Source organism: Myotis yumanensis, unplaced genomic scaffold (genome assembly GCF_028538775.1).
Source record: "Myotis yumanensis isolate MYYU_CA2020_CCGP unplaced genomic scaffold, mMyoYum1.0.hap1 SCAF_4, whole genome shotgun sequence".
Lineage (NCBI taxonomy): Eukaryota > Metazoa > Chordata > Mammalia > Chiroptera > Vespertilionidae > Myotis > Myotis yumanensis.
The window spans coordinates 63,153,801-63,173,868 of NW_027223755.1; the positions used below are offsets into that span (position 1 = coordinate 63,153,801).

General features: G+C 38.6%; 1 protein-coding gene across 4 annotated transcripts in view; it reads left to right on the plus strand.

Moving 5' to 3' along the window:
- FER (FER tyrosine kinase) overlaps window positions 1-18,662 on the plus strand; it is a 308,974-nt gene extending 290,312 nt beyond the window's left edge. For all 4 annotated transcript variants that reach the window (XM_070412423.1, XM_070412422.1, XM_070412425.1 and 1 more), the window contains 3 exons: window positions 5,503-5,657; window positions 13,497-13,619; window positions 14,645-18,662. In XM_070412423.1, coding sequence (XP_070268524.1) covers window positions 5,503-5,657; window positions 13,497-13,619; window positions 14,645-14,787 — 421 coding nt within the window. In that variant the 3' untranslated portion in view covers window positions 14,788-18,662. The remainder of the gene's footprint in view (window positions 1-5,502; window positions 5,658-13,496; window positions 13,620-14,644) is intronic.
- Window positions 18,663-20,068: the final 1,406 nt, after the last annotated feature.

The window sequence follows — 20,068 nt, forward strand, 5'->3', positions numbered from 1 at the left end:
AACAAGGGGGAAAGGTGTTATGTCTGCCTTACCTCCCAAATTAGATTGCCGGCTTCTCAGCCCAGAGGTCAAATCTGTTGTTCCTCTCTCCTTTAATGCTTACTGGAATATTAGGCAAGCAGTGAGTCTACAGTGTAGACTTATTGCCTGAAGGCCTAGGTTTTACTTTAATTCGTAGATTATGCCAAAAAAGCTACCATTTCCATCCCTTTGAACTTAATGCAACCCAAAGCAAGTACAGTTTTCTGCAGTCATTATTGAAATGTTATTTACATTGAATTGGAGGGTTCTCTGAATTGGTTTTAGATCAGTCACTCGCAGAACCGTAATCCTCATTACAGAGGACAAACCTCTGCTCTGGTGGCGCAGTGGAGATAGTCATGACAACAGAAGTGCATGTATTTGTAAAGCGTAGGTGCTATTCTGAGGAAAGTGCTAAAGGCGACATCCTGTAAATGCCTACAGTGCTGCAGTGAATAAAAGCTCCTTCTCACCAAGAGGGCTTGCATTTGGCCCCAAGAAAGAGTCAGTGGCTCAGTGACCAGGACTAAGAGGTACGCAGTGTGCACCTTGCATCTCTGTCAGAAATCAGTTGACCATATGTTTGTAGATCCATTTCTGGACCTTTATTCTGTTCTAGTGTGCTATATCTTTTTATCTTTACTGACCTCTACTGATCACGATAACTTTATAGTACAATTTAAAATCAGGTTAGGTCCTTCAACTTTGTACTTCTTAACATTATCCTGATTATTCTAGAATCTTAACTTTTTCATACCCATTTTAGAATCAATTTTACAAAAACACCTGCTAGAATAATGATTGGGAGTGCATTAAATCTATAGATTAATTTGGGAAGAAGGGGAATAATGGCATCTTAACATTGAGTCTTCCACTCCATGAGCATGGAATATCTTTTCATTTATTTTTATTTTCTCCAACAACTTTTACAGCTGTAAGTGTAAAGAACTTAGTTGTCTTTTACTGTACTTATTTTTAGCCATTTGTTTTATTGACTTTACTGTGCCTTTGAGTTTTTTTTCTTTTATGTCTTACTAGAGGCCCAGTGCACAAATATTCGTCACTGGTGGTGGGGGGGTGTCCCTCAGCTCCGGCCTGCACCCTCTCGCAGTCCGGGAACCCTTGGGGGATGTCCGCCTGCCAGCTTAGGCCCAATCCAAGTCGGCAGTCAGACATCCCTCTCGCAGTCTGGGGCTCTCGCAGTCCAGGACCCCTCATTCCTTACCACCCACCTTCAGTGGAGGCGGGAGAGGCTCCTGCCATCGCCGCTGGGCTCACCAGCCGTGGCCCGGCTTCTGGCTGAGCAGCACTCCCCCTGTGGGAGCACACTGACCACCAGGGGGCAGCTCCTGTGTTGAGTGTCTGCCCCATGGTGGTCAGTGCTCTACTGGTTGTTCCACTGTTTGGTTGATTTGCATATTATGCTTTTATTATATAGGATAGGATTTCAAAGCCAGGACTATCAGAACAGAGGTCCTTTTGAAAAAGTGGTGAAAGCAGGCAGCCTTGCTTTGATCTCATGAGAAAACAATTTTGTTTTTCACCATTAAGTATGATGTTAGCGGTTCAATATTTTTTATTCTCACTTGAGGATATGCTTATTGATTTTAGAGAGAGAGGAAAGGAGGGAGAAAGAGAGAAACATTGAACGGTTGCCTCCTGTACGCACCCCAGCCAGGGATAGAACCCGCAACCTAGATATCTGCCCTGACCTGGAATCAAAGCTGCACCTTAAATCTATTGGTGTGTGGAGTGACACTCCAACCAACTGAGCCACCCACCTACGGCAATGGTTGAATTTTTTTATAGATGCCCTTCGTCAGATTGATGAAGTTTCTTAATATTTCCAGTTTGCTCAGCATTTTTCATTAACAGATATTGAATGTTGTCAAATGCCTCTTCTCTATCAATTGTAATGATCATAGGGCTTTTACCCCTGTATTCTCTTTATCTGGTGAATGTGAATTACATTGATTAATTTTCAAGTGTTAAACCAACCTGCATTATTAAGCTAAACCATACTAGGTCATGATGTGCTATCTTTTGTACATCATTGTAATTTATTTGTTAATATTTTGTTAAAAAAATATTTGACTCTGTCTTCATGAGGGTATTTTTCTGTAATTTTTGATCATTTCTCTGTCAGGTTTTGTATTAGAGTTCTACTCGCCTCACAAAATGAGTTAGGCAATTACCCTCCTCTTTTTAAAATGTTTGGATACTATTGTTATTTCCACTTACTTTAAGTATGTTTTCCTTTATTTCAGGAAGCATTAATAGCTACTTTATATCTGATATCATAATGTTGGCATTTGTTGATTGTTTTTCTCTTAAGAATTTATCACATTTTTCTTGTTCTTTGTGTGTTTAGCAATTTTGAATTGTGCCCTTAATGTTATGAATATTATATTGTTTAGGCTCTAAGTTCCTGTTATATCCTCTGGATATTGTTGATATTTTTGCTTCAGCAGACAATCAACCTAGTTATATTCAGTTAATTGCTCAAGGTACTGCTGATGTTACAAGACCAGTTATATAAATTAGACTTTAATTTTTTAGATGTTTTTAGTCCTGCTGATATTTAGAGATGCACTCCAAAGATAAATATGTAAAATCATCTCAGTTGAAAGAGAAACTAGTTGTTGATTGTTCCTCAGTTGGGAAAAAGTATTAAAAAGGACAAAGCATAGAATAGACAATCTGTCTTCAGCAGGGATCACTCCTAGGATAAGATGGTGTGTATATACTCATTCAGAAAATATTTATTAAGCACCTACAATGTGTCAAGTACTATTCTGAGCACTGGGAATACAGCTCTGAAGAGCACCATTGGATCCTATCCCCATCCCCTTTTACTTTCTCAAGGGCTTTACACCTGCAATTGTCACCTTTTCCTTCTGCATTAGTTTTACCTCTGTACAATACTGTTACCATCTATATATGCATGTAATAGCCCCCTATTAGGGGGGGAAACTCCTTTGACCTGAAACCCCCTTATAGTTACTTCTCTATTCTCTTTTATAGCAAATGTATTCAAGAGTATATAAACTCAGTATTTCCACTTCTTTTTCTCATTCTCTTTGAACACACTCCAATCATGCTTTTGTGTTCACCACTCGATTGAAATTGCTATTGTCAGTGTCTCATTAAAAATCCATGTTGCCAAATCCAGTAGCCAATTCATAGCCCTAATTTTTCCTCTCAGTAGTAGTTGATAGAGTCTATTGCTGTTCCTTCTTGTAAAGCTTTCCTCACTTGGCTTCTAGGACACCAACCTCTCTCTTGGTTTCCCTTCTGCCTCACTTGCTGCTCCTTCTCAGTCTCCTTTCTTCAATCCTTCTCTAAATGATGGAGTATTCTAGGGCTTAGTCCTTAAACGCCTTTTTATTCTCTATGCTTACTCTCTAGGTCAGTAGTTCTCAACCTTCCTAATGCCTCGACCCTTTAGTACAGTTCCTCATGTTGTGGTGACCCCCAATTTCATTGTTACAAATTGAACATAATTAAAGCATAGTGATTAATCACAAAAACAATATGTAATTATATATGTGTTTTCCAATGGTCTTAGGCGACCCCTGTGAAAGGGTCATTCGATCCACAAAGGGGTCGCGACCCACAGGTTGAGAACCGCTGCTCTAGGTGAAAGCATTCTCCAATCCATAGCTTCAAATACCATATAAAAGCTAACAACTCTTAGACCTCTCTTTTGAACTCCAGACTAATAATACCCAACTACCTACTTAACATCTCCACTGGGATATCTAATAGACAACACAAACTCAACAAGTCCAAAACCACCCATCCCCAATATTGGATTTGTTTTTACTGCATATGGTAACATATATACCCCGAAAAAGAAAAAAAGAAAAAACAAAAAGCTAAGAAACAAAAATTGCTTGAATGACATAGTACTTGAATGACATAGAAATTTCTTTCATGCACTAGCAAAACAAAAAAACTCCAGAGATACAGAGGTAGACAATCTAGAATATGTATGGCAGTCATACTCATCAGGGAACCTGGCTCCACACCTCTTGATGTTTTCCCAACTTTGGTGTGCTTCTTCTTTGTGTTAGCATGAGGGAGAAATGTAAAAGTATTTCCTCTTTCTTTTAAAGAAACTTCCTAGAAATTCTAGACAACTCTTTTGCTTACATCTCATTGGCCAGAACTTAGATTATGGCCACATCTAGTTGTAGGAGCTATAGGAGAGGTTGGGAAATATGGATAGCATTATACTCAGTTAAAATCAAGATTATTTTACTGAAGAGTAGTAAATGGACATTAGGAGGCAACTGGCTATGTTTGCTACACTAGGTCCTCCCATAGCCTTCCCAATTGGAATAAATGTCAGCTCCATTCTTCCCGAGGTTTAGGCCAAAATATCTTAGGGTCATCATGACTCTTTTTCTCTCCTACTCCATATCTAATCTACCAGAATATCCTATTGGTTGTACTTTCAAAATATATCCTGAATCTGACAGCTTCTGACCAACTCCACCACTTTCATCTTAGTGTAGGCTAAGACTGTCTCCTAACTGAGCTCTCGGGTTCTGCCCGTCGCTTCTGCGCATAGTAGCAGTTTGTGTATATTTGAATTTGATTATTGAATGCTTTCCCCACTAAAATTAGAGTAAGGACTTGGTCTGTTTTGTTCACTGTTGTCTTCCCTATCAGACAGGAGTGGTCAGGACAGATGTCTCTGAGGAGAGGGCATTTGAGCTAAGAATGAAAGGGAGCCAGCTATGCAAAAGTCTAAGATTGCACTCCAGGCAAAGGGAAGGGCCCTCCAGTGGAAATACGCTTGTCATGTTTGGGGAGCAATAAGCCCAGTATGTCTAGAATATAGCACATTATGGAAAGAGTGGGGCAAGATGAAGAGGGGGAGAGAGACAGGGCCAAGTCATCATGTAGTTTTGTCTGACCCAGATGCAGCAGAAAAAGTATTGGGAAGCTCTAGATTACACTGCAGATTACTACTCAGTAACTACTAGGAGCACTCAGCTACTTAAAATTTAATACACTAAAAGTAAATAAAACATTCCGTTTCTCAATCACATTAGCCACATGTGGATAATGGCTACCTACTAAATAGCACAGCACAGATGGAGAACTTGCCACCCTCACAGAAAGTTCTGTTGGATGGTGCTGCTCTAGGAAAGCAATCAAAGGAGAAATAATGTCGAGTTTGGTTGGCCACTCCTTGGTGATTTTCTCTTAACCCTAGAATCAGTTTTCCTATTTAAATTGAAATGGATGTGGTGCCTAGAAAATTAGCATGTGGACTGTTCCATATGCAAATGTTGGCATGGAGGATTTTTACCTGTGACAGAAAAGATGGGAGAGACTGGTAAATCACAGCATCCTTAGCCTCATTATAAATACATTGCAAATGTAAAAAATGCAAAGTGCAGAAGTCATAAATGTGAAAGTGTCTTTTAATTTGTTTTAATAAGGGTGTTTTCTGTGTTTGTAACCTAGGGATCTTGCTGCAAGGAACTGCCTGGTAGGTGAAAATAATGTTCTGAAAATCAGTGACTTTGGAATGTCTCGCCAAGAGGATGGGGGAGTGTATTCATCTTCTGGCTTAAAGCAGATTCCCATTAAATGGACAGCACCAGAAGCTCTTAATTATGGTAAGATTGGACTCTTTCCTTTTGGTGGTAAAAAAATAAAAATAAAAAAGGTGGGGGGGGGGAGGCTCCATCAGAAAAAAACATTCACAAGCAAAGTTAGAGGGGTACTACAGAGCAAAAGTTAGAATGAGGTATAAAATGTTCATACTTTGCACTTAAACATGAGCACCAACTTACTTCATTGACCTTTTTGATCAGATTTTTATATGTAAGATTGCTAGATTTAAAAGATGGATACATGTACAAGCATTATCTGAGAAATGATTTTTTTAAAATTTTAAATTTATTGGGGTAACATTGGTTAACAAGATTATACAAGTTTCAAGTGTACAATTTTATATTACATCATCTATATATTGCATTGTGTGTTCACTATCCAAAGTCATCTCCTTCCAATACCACACATTTGACCCTTTACCCTCTTCATCCTTTCCCCTCTTGTAACTGCCATACTGTTGTCTGTGTCTATGAATTTGTTTTACTTGTTCCTTTCCATCTGACTTATTTCACTTTAGCATCATACTCTCAAGACCCATTTATATTGTTGCAAAGGCTTTTTACGGTTGAGTAGTCTTCCACTGTATTAAATGTACTACATATTTTTTATCTAATCATCCATCAAAGGACACTTAAGTTGATTCCATGTCTTGGCTGCTGTGAACATAGAGATACATATATCTTTACAAATAAATGTAGATACCCATAAGAGGGATTGTTGGGTCATATGCTAGCTTTAGTAATTGTTTAAGGAACCTTTATACTGTTTTCCATAGAGGCTGTACCAGTATACACTCCCACCAGTAGTGAGTGAGAGCTTCCTTTTCTCTACAGCCTCTCCAACATTTGTTATTGCTTGTCTTGTTGATAATAACCATTCTAACAGGTGTGAGGTGGTATCTCATGGCGGCTTTGATTTGCACTTTCCTATAGCTAGTGAATTCAAACATCTTTATATACACTGAGTGGCCAGATTATTATGACCACCTGATGTTTGTAGGCAAATTAGCTATAATTTTGCACTGAAATTGCTAGAGGGCCAGACCATTATAAATAGGGAAGCAGGTTGTTTACCACTACAGTAGAAGTGATTTTTTTCTGAAGATATGGGTAAACAATGCGATTTAACAGCCTTTGAACATGGGATACACACACACACACACACACACACACACACACACTCTGAGTGGCCAGATTATTATGACCACCCCATCAGTACTTCGTTGAGCCACCTTTTTTTGCCTTCAATACTGCGGCGATTCTTCTTGGCATTGACTCCACGAGATGTTGAAAGGTGATGCAAGGAATCTGACACCATGCCTGATGAATAGCACTGTCCAGTTCTGTGAGATTTGATGGTTATGGAACCAGCTGCCTGATGGCTCTTTTAACTTCGTCCCACAAATGCTCAATTGGATTGAGATCTGGTGATTGTGGGGCCACCTAAGCAAGGTAAAGTTGCCCTCATGTTCTTGAAGCCACTCCTGCACAATACGAGCACCGTGGCATGGCGCATTGTCTTGTTGGAAGAAGGCACCTCCATTGGGATATACCATCAACATGATAGGATGAACTTGATCAGCAACGATACTTAGGTATGTCGTGCTATTCAGACATTGTTCCACATGAATTCAAGGGCCCAAATCATGCCAGGAAAACATGCCCCAAACCATAACACTGCCCCCACCAGCTTGAAGGGTTGTACTCATGTATGTGGGGTGCATGCTTTCATGCTGTTACCGCCAAATTCTCTGCCATCTGCATGATGCAACTGGAAATGTGATTCGTCGGACCACATGACTTTTTTCCAATGCTCGACTGTCCAATCCTTGTGTTCCTGTGAGAATTGGAGATGTTTTATCTTGGTAACTGCAGTCAGCAAAGGTATTCGCTTAGGCCTTCGGCTGTTTTGCTGATACTCGCTCCATGGCTCCGAGCACCAATAATCATCCCATGTTCAAAGGCTGTTAAATCGCGTTGTTTACCCATATCTTCAGGAAAAAAAATCACTTCTACTGTCGTGGTAAACAACCTGCTTCCCTATTTATAATGGTCTGGCCCTCTAGCAACTTCAGCGTGAAATTATAGCTATTTTGCCTAAAACGTCAGGTGGTCATAATAATCTGGCCACTCAGTGTATCTGTTGGCCATTTGTATGTCTTCTTCAGGTCCTCTGCCCATTTATAAATTGAAGTGTTTTGTTGTTAAGTTCTTTATATATTTTAGATACTAGCCTCTTATCAGCAGTAGTGTTTGCAAATATATACTCCTATATAGTTGATTGCTTTTTTGTTTTGTTGATGGTTTCTTTAGTTGTACAGAAGAATGTAGTGCCATTCATTTATTTTTACTTTAACTTCCTTTGCCTTTGGGGTCAAGTTCACAAAAACCTCTCTGAGACTAAGATCCATAGTTTAGTTCTTATGTTTTCTTCTATGTATTTTATTGTATATAAGATTTTAATCTATTTTGAGGGGAGAGACCAAGAGATTTTCTCACTCTGCCATGATGCTGATGTCACTACCAGATTTTCATTTTAAGAGTCAAATTATACACAGAGTAAAAGTGTTGCTGTGGCTTTGGCCCATTTCTTTTGAATTTCTTATAACTTCATCTAATGTTAGGTTCCTAAAATATTAAGCCAATCAATCCTGTAGTTTCTCACTCTGAAAACTGACATGGTTTCTTAGCATCTCAGTCTCTGGAACTTGTATAAATCTTGTGGAAAGAGATGGGAATTGCATTTTAAAGCAGCAGGGATTTTTTTAACTTGAATTTTTTATGTGTCATTGTAATTGGATATAAATACAGCTTGCATTATCTGTGGTTGGGATGAAATGGGCCATAACAAGATGGGTAACAGCTCAAGAATTTTGAAAGAAAAAGATTGTGCTTTGAGTGAAATTAGAAATTGCATTTTCAGTAAGGGAAGCAGCATAAAAGCCATGGGTTGGTGAATGGGTGTTGTGTGGTTTGAATTAAGATAGCATAAAATGATTTTTTGTTGATTTAAAATGAGGAATTACTTCATGAAAAATAAGGCATTTATAAATGTCTTTAATTTAGGCATTAGATTCAGACAAATAAACCTTTTTATAAAATGCATGTAACAAAATTAACCATTTTAAAGTGAATAATTCAGTGGCATTTAGTACAATTCACAATGTTGTGCAACCCCTACCTCCATCTAGTTCCAAAATAAAACTCTTTACCCAGTACGAAGTTACTCCCCATTATTCTCTCTCCTCAGCCACTGACAACCACATACCTGCTTTTTAATGCTGTGGATATACCTGTTCTGCATATTTCATAGAAATTGAATCATACAATATGTGGCTTTTTTCACTTAGCATAATGTTTTCAAGGTTCATCCATGTTGCAGACTGTATTATTCCTTTTCATGGCTGATTAATATTCCACTTTATGTATTTACCACAGTTTATCTATTCATCCATTGATGTATTTTTCAACAGTTTTGACATTTGTGAATAGCATCACTATGAACATTTGTGTACATGGATTTGAGTTCCTGTTTTCAATTATTCTAAGTAAACACTAGGAAGCATATGGTAATTCTATGTTTAACTTTCTGAGGAACCAACCGATGTTTTCCAGATAAAGCTGTGGAATGTAATTCGTTTGGGACTTAGTTGGGGCAGAAACCAGAATCTCGTATTTTGTATACCAAGGATACCATGGGATAGACACATGTAGGTAGTTGCCATTATGAGAAGTTGACAAGGCTGTTCTAGTTTGCAACAATGAAGTTTTCAAAGTTAACGTTCTACAGATAGTGAGCCTCACCCTTAGTTTGTCTTCCCAGGTGCTATCAAGAGAAGCTTTTGTGAGCTTCCTAGTGGTCCGAAACTAAATCCACTATTCCTCATATCTAGAGAATATCTAGAGAAAGCAGCAGCTCTGTTATTTTCTATCATGATTCTTCTCTGGGGTGGTGGTGGTTATTACTCTAAGAAGATCAATCACAGGATAGATAAAATATAGGATTGTAACCCCTGTATTTACACAGAGATTTTCTTTGGATAACAAGACATCGCTAAGCCCCTTCTTATTCATTCTTATAGCATCCCTATACATGAGCTGGACCTGGACTTAGGATATCCTAAAGGCTTACCAGTAAAATCCAGATCTCTAGAATTTGTTCTTACACCTATTTGCTAGATCTTCTACATTATATTGCCTTTACAACTCCTCTTGTAAGCAAAATTCTGCCTTTCAATAAAAGTGTATTTTAGTTGAATTTCAAGCTGATGACAGTATTTACAAATCACAATTCTAATTCCAGATATCTCTTAACAGCCAGGCTTCAAGCATTATATTTTTAAGTATTTAAAAAAAATATTATATTAGTTTCAGGTGTTAAATACAGTGATTGGACATTTTTATACTTTACAGTGTGATCACATTACTACTGACTCTGTTCCCCTTCGTCCTACTCCCTCCCTTCTGATAGCCATTAGTTTGATCTCTATTTCTACGTCTGTTTTTGTTTGGTGTATTTTTTTAGATTCCACATATAAGTGAAACCATACAGTATTTGTCTTTCTCTTTCTCTGACTTATTTCACGTATCATAATACCCTCTAGGTCAGTGATGGCGAACCTATGACATGCATGTCAGAGGTGACACGCGAACTCATTTTTTTGGTTGATTTTTCTTTGTTAAATGGCATTTAAATATATAAAATAAATATCAAAAGTATAAGTCTTTGTTTTACTATGGTTGCAAATATCAAAAAATTTCTGTATGTGACACGGCACCAGAGTTAAGTTAGGGTTTTTCAAAATGCTGACATGCCGAGCTCAAAAGGTTCGCCATCACTGCTCTAGGTCCATCCATGTTTTGAAAATGGCAAGATTTCATTCTTTTTAATGCAGTGTAATACTCCAGTGCATATATTTATGTCTTCTTTACCCATTCATCTGATGGACATCTTGATTGCTTCTGTATCTTTGATATTATAAGTAATGTTGCAGTGAACATATGGATGTGTGTCTTTTCATCTCCTCTGCCCATTTTTTATCATATTGGTTATATTTTTTGTTATTGAGTTATATGAGGTTTCTTATATAATTTGATTATCAAATCCTTATCTATCATTTGCAAATATAACCTACCATTCAGTAGATTGTTTTTTGGTTTCCTTTTGCTGTACAGAAGCTTTTCAGTTGAATGAAGTTCTATTTATTTTTGCTTTTGTTTCCTTGCTCAAGGGCTGTATCCAAAAAGACATTATGCAGATTGATGTCAGAAATTTACTATGTTTTCTTCTACAAGTTTTATGGTTTCAGGTCTTACACTTAAATCTTTAATACATTTTGAGTTTATTTTTGTATATGGTGTAAGAGAGTGGTATGGTGTTTGTAATACCACTTGCTGAATAGACTATCATTACTCCATTATCATAGACTAGTTGGTTATATAATATGGTAACCTACTAAATGGGAGAAAATATTTGCAAATTATATATCTGCTAATGAGTTAATATCCAAAATATATAAAGAACTCATACAACCCAAAAGCAAAAACAAAAAAAATGATCAAAAAATGGGCAGGAGGTCTGAATTCACATTTTCCAAAAGAAAACATAGAGGTAACCAAGAAGTACATGAAGAGATTCTCAATGTTGCTAATCATCAGGGAAATGAAATTAAAGCTACAATTAAATATTACCTCATATCTGTTATAATGACTATTATAAAAAAAGACAAGATATAACAAATGTTGGTAAAGATGTGGAGAAAAGAGAACCCTTGTGCACTTTTGATGGGCTTGTAAATTGGTGCAGCCACAAAGTAAAACAGTATGGAGGTTTGTCGAAAAATTAAAGAAAAGAAGTACTATATAATCCAGCTATTTCACTTCTGGATGTATATCTAAGGAAATAAAATCATTATTTGAAAGAGATGTAACACTTCCCATGTTCATTGTAGCATTATTTACAATAGCCAAGATATTGAAACAACCTTAGTGCTCATCAATACATGAATGAATAAAGAAAATGTAGTGAAAATGTAGTAAAAATGTACAATAGGATACTTTTCAGTTATTAAAAGGAGTGAAATCTTGCCATCTGTGGCAACATGGATGAATCTTGAGTGCCTAAATCAGATAGAAAAGTACATATACACACCAAAAAACACAAGTTCATAGATACAGAGAATAGATGGGTATTAGCTATAGGTGGGTTTCAGGATGGGTGAAATGGATAGAGTGGGTCAAGAGGATGCTATGTACAGCATGGCGACTGTAGTTAATATATATGTGTTGCATATCTGAAAGTTCCTAAGAGAATAGATCTAAAAATATAACTATGTGTGATGACAGATGTTTACTAGATTTATTGTGTTGATCATTTTGCAAATTTTGAATCATTATGCTGTACTCCTGAAACTATTATAAATCAACTCTACCTCAATAACATAAATATGTAAATAAATTTTAAAAATCCTTCAAAGGTCAAGGTTATAGAGTTACGTTTTAAGATGGAGTGTTGGTTTATATAAAATATGCCTTTCTAGATATCTGTCCAGATATTATCTTACAAAAAGAAGGTATTGACTCTGTATTCCTTGTACTTTCTTGGACGAATCAATTAGTCTTAACTGTAGCCATTGAATGACTTTCATAAAAGGTATTAAATTATTGGATGCCAGACATGAAAGAGTTGATATGCAGACAAGAAAATGAATTTTCCTGCTAAATATCATAGTGAATGTCCATACCTAGTCTACTAAGAAGGAAGCTAATGTACACAGCTGGAGATGATAATCAGTAAGCATACTCCAAGCTCTGCCTTTGGAGAAATTGCTATAATGTAGGCTTACTCTGGTTCTCATTTTACTTTTTTCAAGAAAGTGAAAAGACCATCCTACTTTAAAGAAATTGGATGATTTTAGAGGGGCATTTATAAATCCTGGAATGGAAAGGTTAAGGTGAATAGCTACAAGGAAGTAGAAATGAAATGATTTCATAATTCCTGTAACACTGCTGCAAATGAGGATTAGTTTGAATAGTTTATGCCCTATATGAAAAAAAAAAATGTTGGGAAAATCTAGGAAATTCTTACCTCTTGGATATTGGAAAGAATTTTTCTGCTTTGTCTCCTTGACTTCACATCCATCTCCAGAATGTATTTGGTGTTCGCTTTTATTTCTGCTTCTCTGGAAGATTATTAAAAAAAAAAAAAAAGAATCCTATGAGCTTAGCTTGTGTAGCCTAGTAAAACCAGTGCATCAGGACTTCAACAAAACAAGGCACCATGTACTTTAAAGAAGTTGTTTCTATCAGCCAGCTCTGTTAGTTTGTACTCTATTCAACACACACACACAAATATATTTTCCATAAGTGAAACTTGTCAGTGGGAAAAACAAGACCTTTAAGCAAGTAAGAATATCTGTAAACAGTGATGAGTAAACGATTTAAGAAACTTTTCCTTATTGCTTTAACTTTGTAATCTTAGTAGAATGAAAATGATGCAGGCAGAAGACAAAAGTGCAGAAATCCAACTTACTTAATCTCCTAGGCATTGATGTGTACAAACTTATATCTTGTTTATATAAACCATCCATCTCAGTTAGGTACCACAGGGAAAGCAAGCTTGCACGCTGGCTGAATGTTTGTTTTTGTGGGGGTGGAGGGGGGATATGATTTGGAAGGTGTTCATTTTTTGGAGAGTGAAACTCGTGCAGAGAATAGGATCACTGGTTTCAGAGTTCCTTTGGTAAGTTTAAATATATTAATATGTGATGACATAGAAGTGCATACCCGGAAATGGTCACCTACTCATCCACTCACCTGGTTGTGGTTCTGTGTGTCCTCTAGGGAGGTACAGTTCTGAAAGTGACGTGTGGAGCTTTGGCATCCTCCTCTGGGAGACCTTCAGCTTAGGGGTCTGCCCGTACCCTGGAATGACAAACCAACAAGCACGTGAGCAGGTGGAAAGAGGTGAGCCAAAGGCAGGGGTGGGAGTGGCCACATCCAGCCCCAGGGACAGGCTTGGGGGTGTGAGGGGGGGTCGTCATGCTGTTTGGGGGTGTGGGTAGAGCAGAGGTGTTTGTAAATCTGCTTCTGAACCCCATGGATCGCGTGGCTCTTATACAACAAAAACCTTTTTAGCTTTGAAAATAGAGAGCTCCAGCTTTTCTCCCACTCCCCCTGCCTGGCCTGACATCTGCAAGGCACACCATTCAGTCTCGTCAAGGGAAATCGGAGAGTGTTCCTCAAGCTCCTGTTTTTTTATTCCATGTGAAATAAACACCATTAGTGTCACTGCGAACGAAATGTAATTAGACCTCAGGAGGTTTTTGAGAACTTTGTAACGCTTCTGAAGACACCCCGTGGTGTTCCCAGATCACGACGGAACAGTAGGTGGTGGTGATGCCAGGCAGTCCATAGCTGTCACCAGAAAGAATGCTACTGACAAAAGAGCAGCGCCGCAGCCGAGAGGGACCTGGTGTAGAACTGGTGCAGGAGGATGGCTTTCTAGCTTCCTTCCCACCTTCTCTGGGCACACACACAGGCACACGGCCGGGATGCACCCGAAGCTTGGAACGAAAAATAAGATTCTTCTCGGGCTGTCAAGGACTCTAACTCATGTTCATTTTTATTTCACTTTTGAATTAGTGTTTATCAAATCCTTCTCCTCTCTTCATCTTCAAAAACCTGGGTAGTCGAGATGATTTTTTTTTTTAACTCTGCCCACAGCATCTGAAAGCAAATACTTAGAGCAGATGTGCATCTGTCTGTGATGTATCTCACATCAGACTTTGCAACAAACAAAGCAGGTTCTCCGAACTTGAAGGTAATTCTGTGGCTCCGTAATACTGAAATACTTCTTTAAAAAATCAGTTTGCCTTATAAAGGGTGTTTTGTTTCTGTTACATCCACAACATAAGGTACTAAACTTACAAACTGCGTAATGCCCTGCGTGAACATTCATATCTTATCTCCTTCTTCTGTTGCGTCTTTAGGGTACCGGATGTCAGCCCCTCAGTATTGTCCAGATGAAATCTTTAAAATTATGATGAGGTGTTGGGATTATAAGCCTGAGAACCGCCCCACGTTCAGCGAACTCCAGAAAGAGCTCGGTGTCATCAAGAAGAAGTTAACATAGTGCCGGGCGGGGCCGGACGCAGCCTTCAGACATCCCGTTCTCTCGTTTGCAATGAGTTTGTACCACGTTACCTGCACCAGTCTGCTAAGGTTATTTTTTTATTAACTGTTTTTTAAAATATGTGCCACTTAAAGAGAAAAAAAGGGCAAATGCATTTAAGGAACAGACAGTCCTACCCAGGGCTTTATTAGCTCATCATAGCAATCCTGATCCTGCCACTCCAGACCACTGTCATAGAAAAGCACAGACGCTCACGTGAGGGAGGACAGATGTTTTTCACACCAAGACCACTGATGCTCCTCAAAGCTTTGCTACTCCAGGCCCTGGTCACGGGTCGCGTCGGTGCCACAGACCTGACTCACTCGGTGCTAGAAGCTGCCTAGGTAACGCCATGTTTGCAGGACACCTTCCAGCGGAAGCTGGCCCTCTGCTCTGCCAAGGCAAGAGTACATTTGTAAACATCGTTTTCTATCAGGAATTATTTGGCCCTCCTGGGTTTGTTTGTGTGTTTGTTTTAATGGCCAGAAATAAGTGCAGTGTAAGGTTGTCAGTTCCTGCCTCTGTTTGGGCATCAGAAAACCATGCACGAGATGTCCTCAAACAGCACACTCCTAGCGTCTAGGCAGCAGCTTTTAAAGGATGTTTTGGAGAGCTGCAACAGCAAGAAGTCAGGACAGGAGGGTGGTCTGGAGAAAAAGAGCAGCTAGACAGGATCAGAGAAGAGACGGAAAACATAAAATGTCTTCCTATCTAAGCTATGCCTTTACAAACATCAAACACCTTTTATTTTTATGGTCTGAATTCACAAAACAGATTCTAAGAAATGATTTTCAGGAGTTCATAAAGCATTTTTAATGGCAACAAAAAAATTTTTAGAGAAACTACAAAGCACAAGCCCACAAAACCAACAGCATGCTTTTGGTGAAGTACCTGCACCTCAGAGGAGGCCTCCCAGCTTTTAATGCCCTGCACTGGTGCCATTTCCTGAGCTGTCAGAACTTCATGACCCTAGTTCAGAAACACACACACTACACGAAGCAAGGCAGGTGTGGATGAAGACAAATGGACACTATTGAGAAAGAAAATCCAGGGCAGCCTCCTATCTTCACTTTCCCCCTTTGCGACCCCTCTACTGCTACCTGGAAACCCTTACCTTAGCAGGCAGGTGTGCAAGCACTGGGCTGGAGATGCTTCCTAGGAATACGTAACAGTTACATCTAGGATTCTGTCGAGCTAAACCTTTGCTGCATCCCAGGACCTTACCCCATGTTCTGTACATAGTTACCGCTCAGGATCAGTGTGGGTGGAGAGATGGTCAGGCTCAGGGGTACATGTGGCTCAGGAGCTGTAATAGTGCTCAGGGGTGTGCCCAGACAAAGAGCACCTCCGTGACTGTTTGGTCTTTGTTTATTGGAAGAGTTTATTTATGGGAAAGAAAATCCCTCCTGTCCTCTTTGGCTGTTTCCTGCCTGTGAATATCACTGCATGGAACTCAAACCCAGCACTCTAAACAGTAGGAAGAATAATACTGAGGAGAAAAATGGCTTGTCTATCATTTCAATCTTCTTGCAAGTTTTGTACACATTTAATGATTACTACATTCAGACTAAAACAAAAGCATAATAAACTTGCCCTCAAAAATATATTGCAATATTCAAAGCAATTTTTTAAAAATCAAAACTGTTTTCCCTTCTGTCAGATGTTGTAAATAAATGGAACCTTGTTTTGATGGCATACACTGTGATAAATCAGGGCACAGACTTGGGAATTAAGTGCTATGGTCTTCAGGCCCCGGCCAGCCTTCAATCATAAGAGTAAGGTGGGGACATTTGCACCCTTTACCAGTATTTCTAAGGGAATCTTTCCATAATATTCTTATTTATAGAAACTGGCCTCCCATCACTTAGCAGCTTCACTGCTAAGCTTCAGCAAGGAGAGAGAAGGATGGTTTGGGCTGTAATTTTGTGAACACGACCTGAAGCTTAATCTTTGCATTCTGGTTTGAAGAAGGAATATGGCATTGATATTTCACTCACCCTGGCTGTTAGAATTTACAATTCACATCATAACTCTGTGCTTAAATTAAAGCAGCTTTCAAAACGCCGTGACATCTGCAGCATTTAAATTCCACTTTATTCTTTGTCCCAGAGCAGGCGGTGGTATAGTTCAGGATTAATAACTCATGGGGAGTCTTTCAGGATCATATCAGTTGTAAAGAATATTAAATTTAATATAGGTACATGCACCAAGAAAAACTTATGCAAACCATCTTTACTGTTAATTCTCCTGCACTTAAAGCATAATTTATTCATCCCTTCTGTCACTGATAATTATTGGAATTATGTACTTTAGGTAGCTAATCCATAACCAAAAAGCACACGTAAGTACTGTTCTGAATTTGCAACTCGATGTAGGAAAAGAAGGCTTCAGAAATGCACAAAATCCCGTGACTTGTAAGAAAACAGTTGTAACCAAAATTGCCACCGGTCTGAATGTAATTAAGCCAGGTTGCAAATCTTTGTGTTGTTAATGGATTTTTCAAGAGGTGCATTTATCACTCCCATACAGTTCCTGTCATAATTTCTTAAATTTATGAATACGAAGGGGGTGGGAGTGTCAGGCAGTCTGAATCTCACCTACATTTTTCTACCTTGAATCACTAAGGAGCCTTTATGAAAAATATTTAGCTAGTTTATCATTTTTCAAGGAAAGAAATCTTTTAATGTCATATTAACATTTATTACCAACATGTGAAAACTAAGATTAATTTTGTATTCGAGTAATCAGAGTTTACTTCCCAAAGCCAGGGTATTTCTTCTGTTCTGGGAAAATAATAATAAAAGATTAAGAGGTTTTATTTACACTTTCAAAACAAGAGGCTATATTTTAGCTGTCCTGCCACTAGATCCCCAGTAAAAGGCCTCATGTAATCATTTCTCTCTTGTCTCCCAAATGTAATATAAGCAATAAAGTTCTTCATTCATAATTCACCATTTTATCACAAATAAGTAGATCAGCACAGACCATGAGCTACTGTTTAGCGTGCATTTCACAATTGTTTTTTCATTTGAGGGTTATTTTAAAAAGAAAAAAAAAATGTTTAGTCACCGAAATAGTTTCAATTTTCTTCAAACCACAATATGGTTTTCTTGTCTATGTTATATTCATGTTTCAGTGTTGCCATATAATTTAATACAAAGTTTGGTTAACACCACTGAAATAACTATGCTTCACAATACTGGTGTGAGATTATATCAGAAGAAAGTGTTTTAATTATAATAGATGTTACACACTGAGGACCTTCTAGTGGGATAAACATAAAAATTAGAATGCAGCCACAATACATGTCCCACCTTATCTTGCATCTTGTGAGTCACTAGATATTCAGAGGGTGTCCCGGGAAACCTTGCTTAGTGGATGCTCTTAGTGCAGTTATGTGGCCTGTGACTGAGTAACTGAAAAGAGGTTGTTTGCCTCCGCCCTCTTTATTTTTCCCCACACACTCCCTTGATCACACGGTATTTAAAATGTTTCTTAACAAAATTGATTGTCCATGAGCACTGTTCTGAGTCATGTAGAGACTGACTTTTGTATTTAGGAGGCCAGAGCTCTCACACAAAACAGAGAATAATGCAAAATAAAAAGAGCAGATAATTGAAAGCCACTTTTCCTTATGTATTAATATGTTAATTAAATGGAAACAGATTTTTATATGAAAATGAGTTTATATTACTTTTCCATTATACTATTAAGTTAGCGTGAAACTTTACCATTAAAATAAAATGTTACCTCTTTTATTACTAACTTTGATTTGCTTATACATGGCAGAAATTTTTTTATTAAATATTTTATTTTTCTCTGTTTTGATGAGTTTATATCAAGTGTGAATACTATGTTATTTGGGAGCACCCAGAGCTGCATATTCATTTGTGCAAAAGAAAGTAGTCATGTACCAAGATTACCTACTTGAAAGAGATTGGTACAGTCCCATAAAATTCTCCTTTAAAAAATAGTGCCATAATAGCAAAGATGTATAAACTATATGCCTTAGTCATAATTCAATTTAAGGAAATATTTATTACCCCTTGAAAACCATCGTACTGCCTCATGCTGATTCAAAGATTATATTCGAACTGTAAGTTTAGACACTAAGACGTACTTAACTGCCTAATAAGGACTGAGATTCTTGGGTGGTAGAAAACCTGCTATTCTGAATTCCTAGTCACTTAAACGGCGGCATGGTAATGAGCATAGGCTTCAGTCCAGGGATCTGAGGCAAGCACGTCTGAAGACAAAGAGAAAAGAACCCGTTATTCCAACACTGGACGATGCCGCCCTATGGAGAGTGTGGAATAATTAAAGTGGAACAAAGACTTGGACGATGTCCCTAGAAAGCCTACGGAAAACAGTGCCACCAAGCCAGATCCTTCCTACAGGAAACTGAAAAGGTATTGGGGCCAAAAGGAGGAAAGGGGTCACCTGCCAGCACGTGGACCTTTGTCCGAGTGGACCACACACCTCCTCCCTTGCGTTTGGAGCAGGTTTATGTCCCTGGCTCAGAGATGCTGCTGTGCTGGGCGACATTTGTGCTCATTGTCCTGCCCACTAAAGGATTGCGTCGGATGTCTTCAAACCTTTAGAGAGACTACTCAAAGTGTCTTTACATGTGCATTAGTTATATTTAATATTTCTTAAACCAAGATCACTGATTATTCATACCTTATTGGGAATCTTTGCTTGCAGTGAGGCTTCACCTAGGCTAATCTGAGGAAAGCATGCTCATGTCAGCCCTCGTTCACCTTGTGACTAATGCTAACTAATTGGCTCCTAGAGTTACCCCCACAGGGACCTCACTGTGATGAGCTCTACTCTCAGAAAACAGGGAATTGAGCTGGAGGGAGACACCGAAGGCAGAGAAGGAGACACCCAGACAGCAGACTAAAGGACATGAAGGGCAGTAACAGTGCCACCCAAAGTGACTCGGAGGCCAACCTCCGACAGGTAAATGCAGCATCAATAAGGGGAAGCTGATCCTCAGAAGAGGGTTTTGAGGCGCTTCCTGCTGCATGCTTTAAGTATTACAAGCCTCTCAAGTCGCTACAACGTTTATTAAAGAGCACTGAATTTGATATTGATTTTCTTTATGATCCCCATAATCTCAGGAGGCGGCCCCTGTGGAATGAGAATTACCCTCTCACAGTTTTCCTGTAAGGCCTCGGGCAGGACAGTGTTCCTCACACTCCCTGAGCAACAGGACGCTGAGCAAAGGCACACGCCCGGG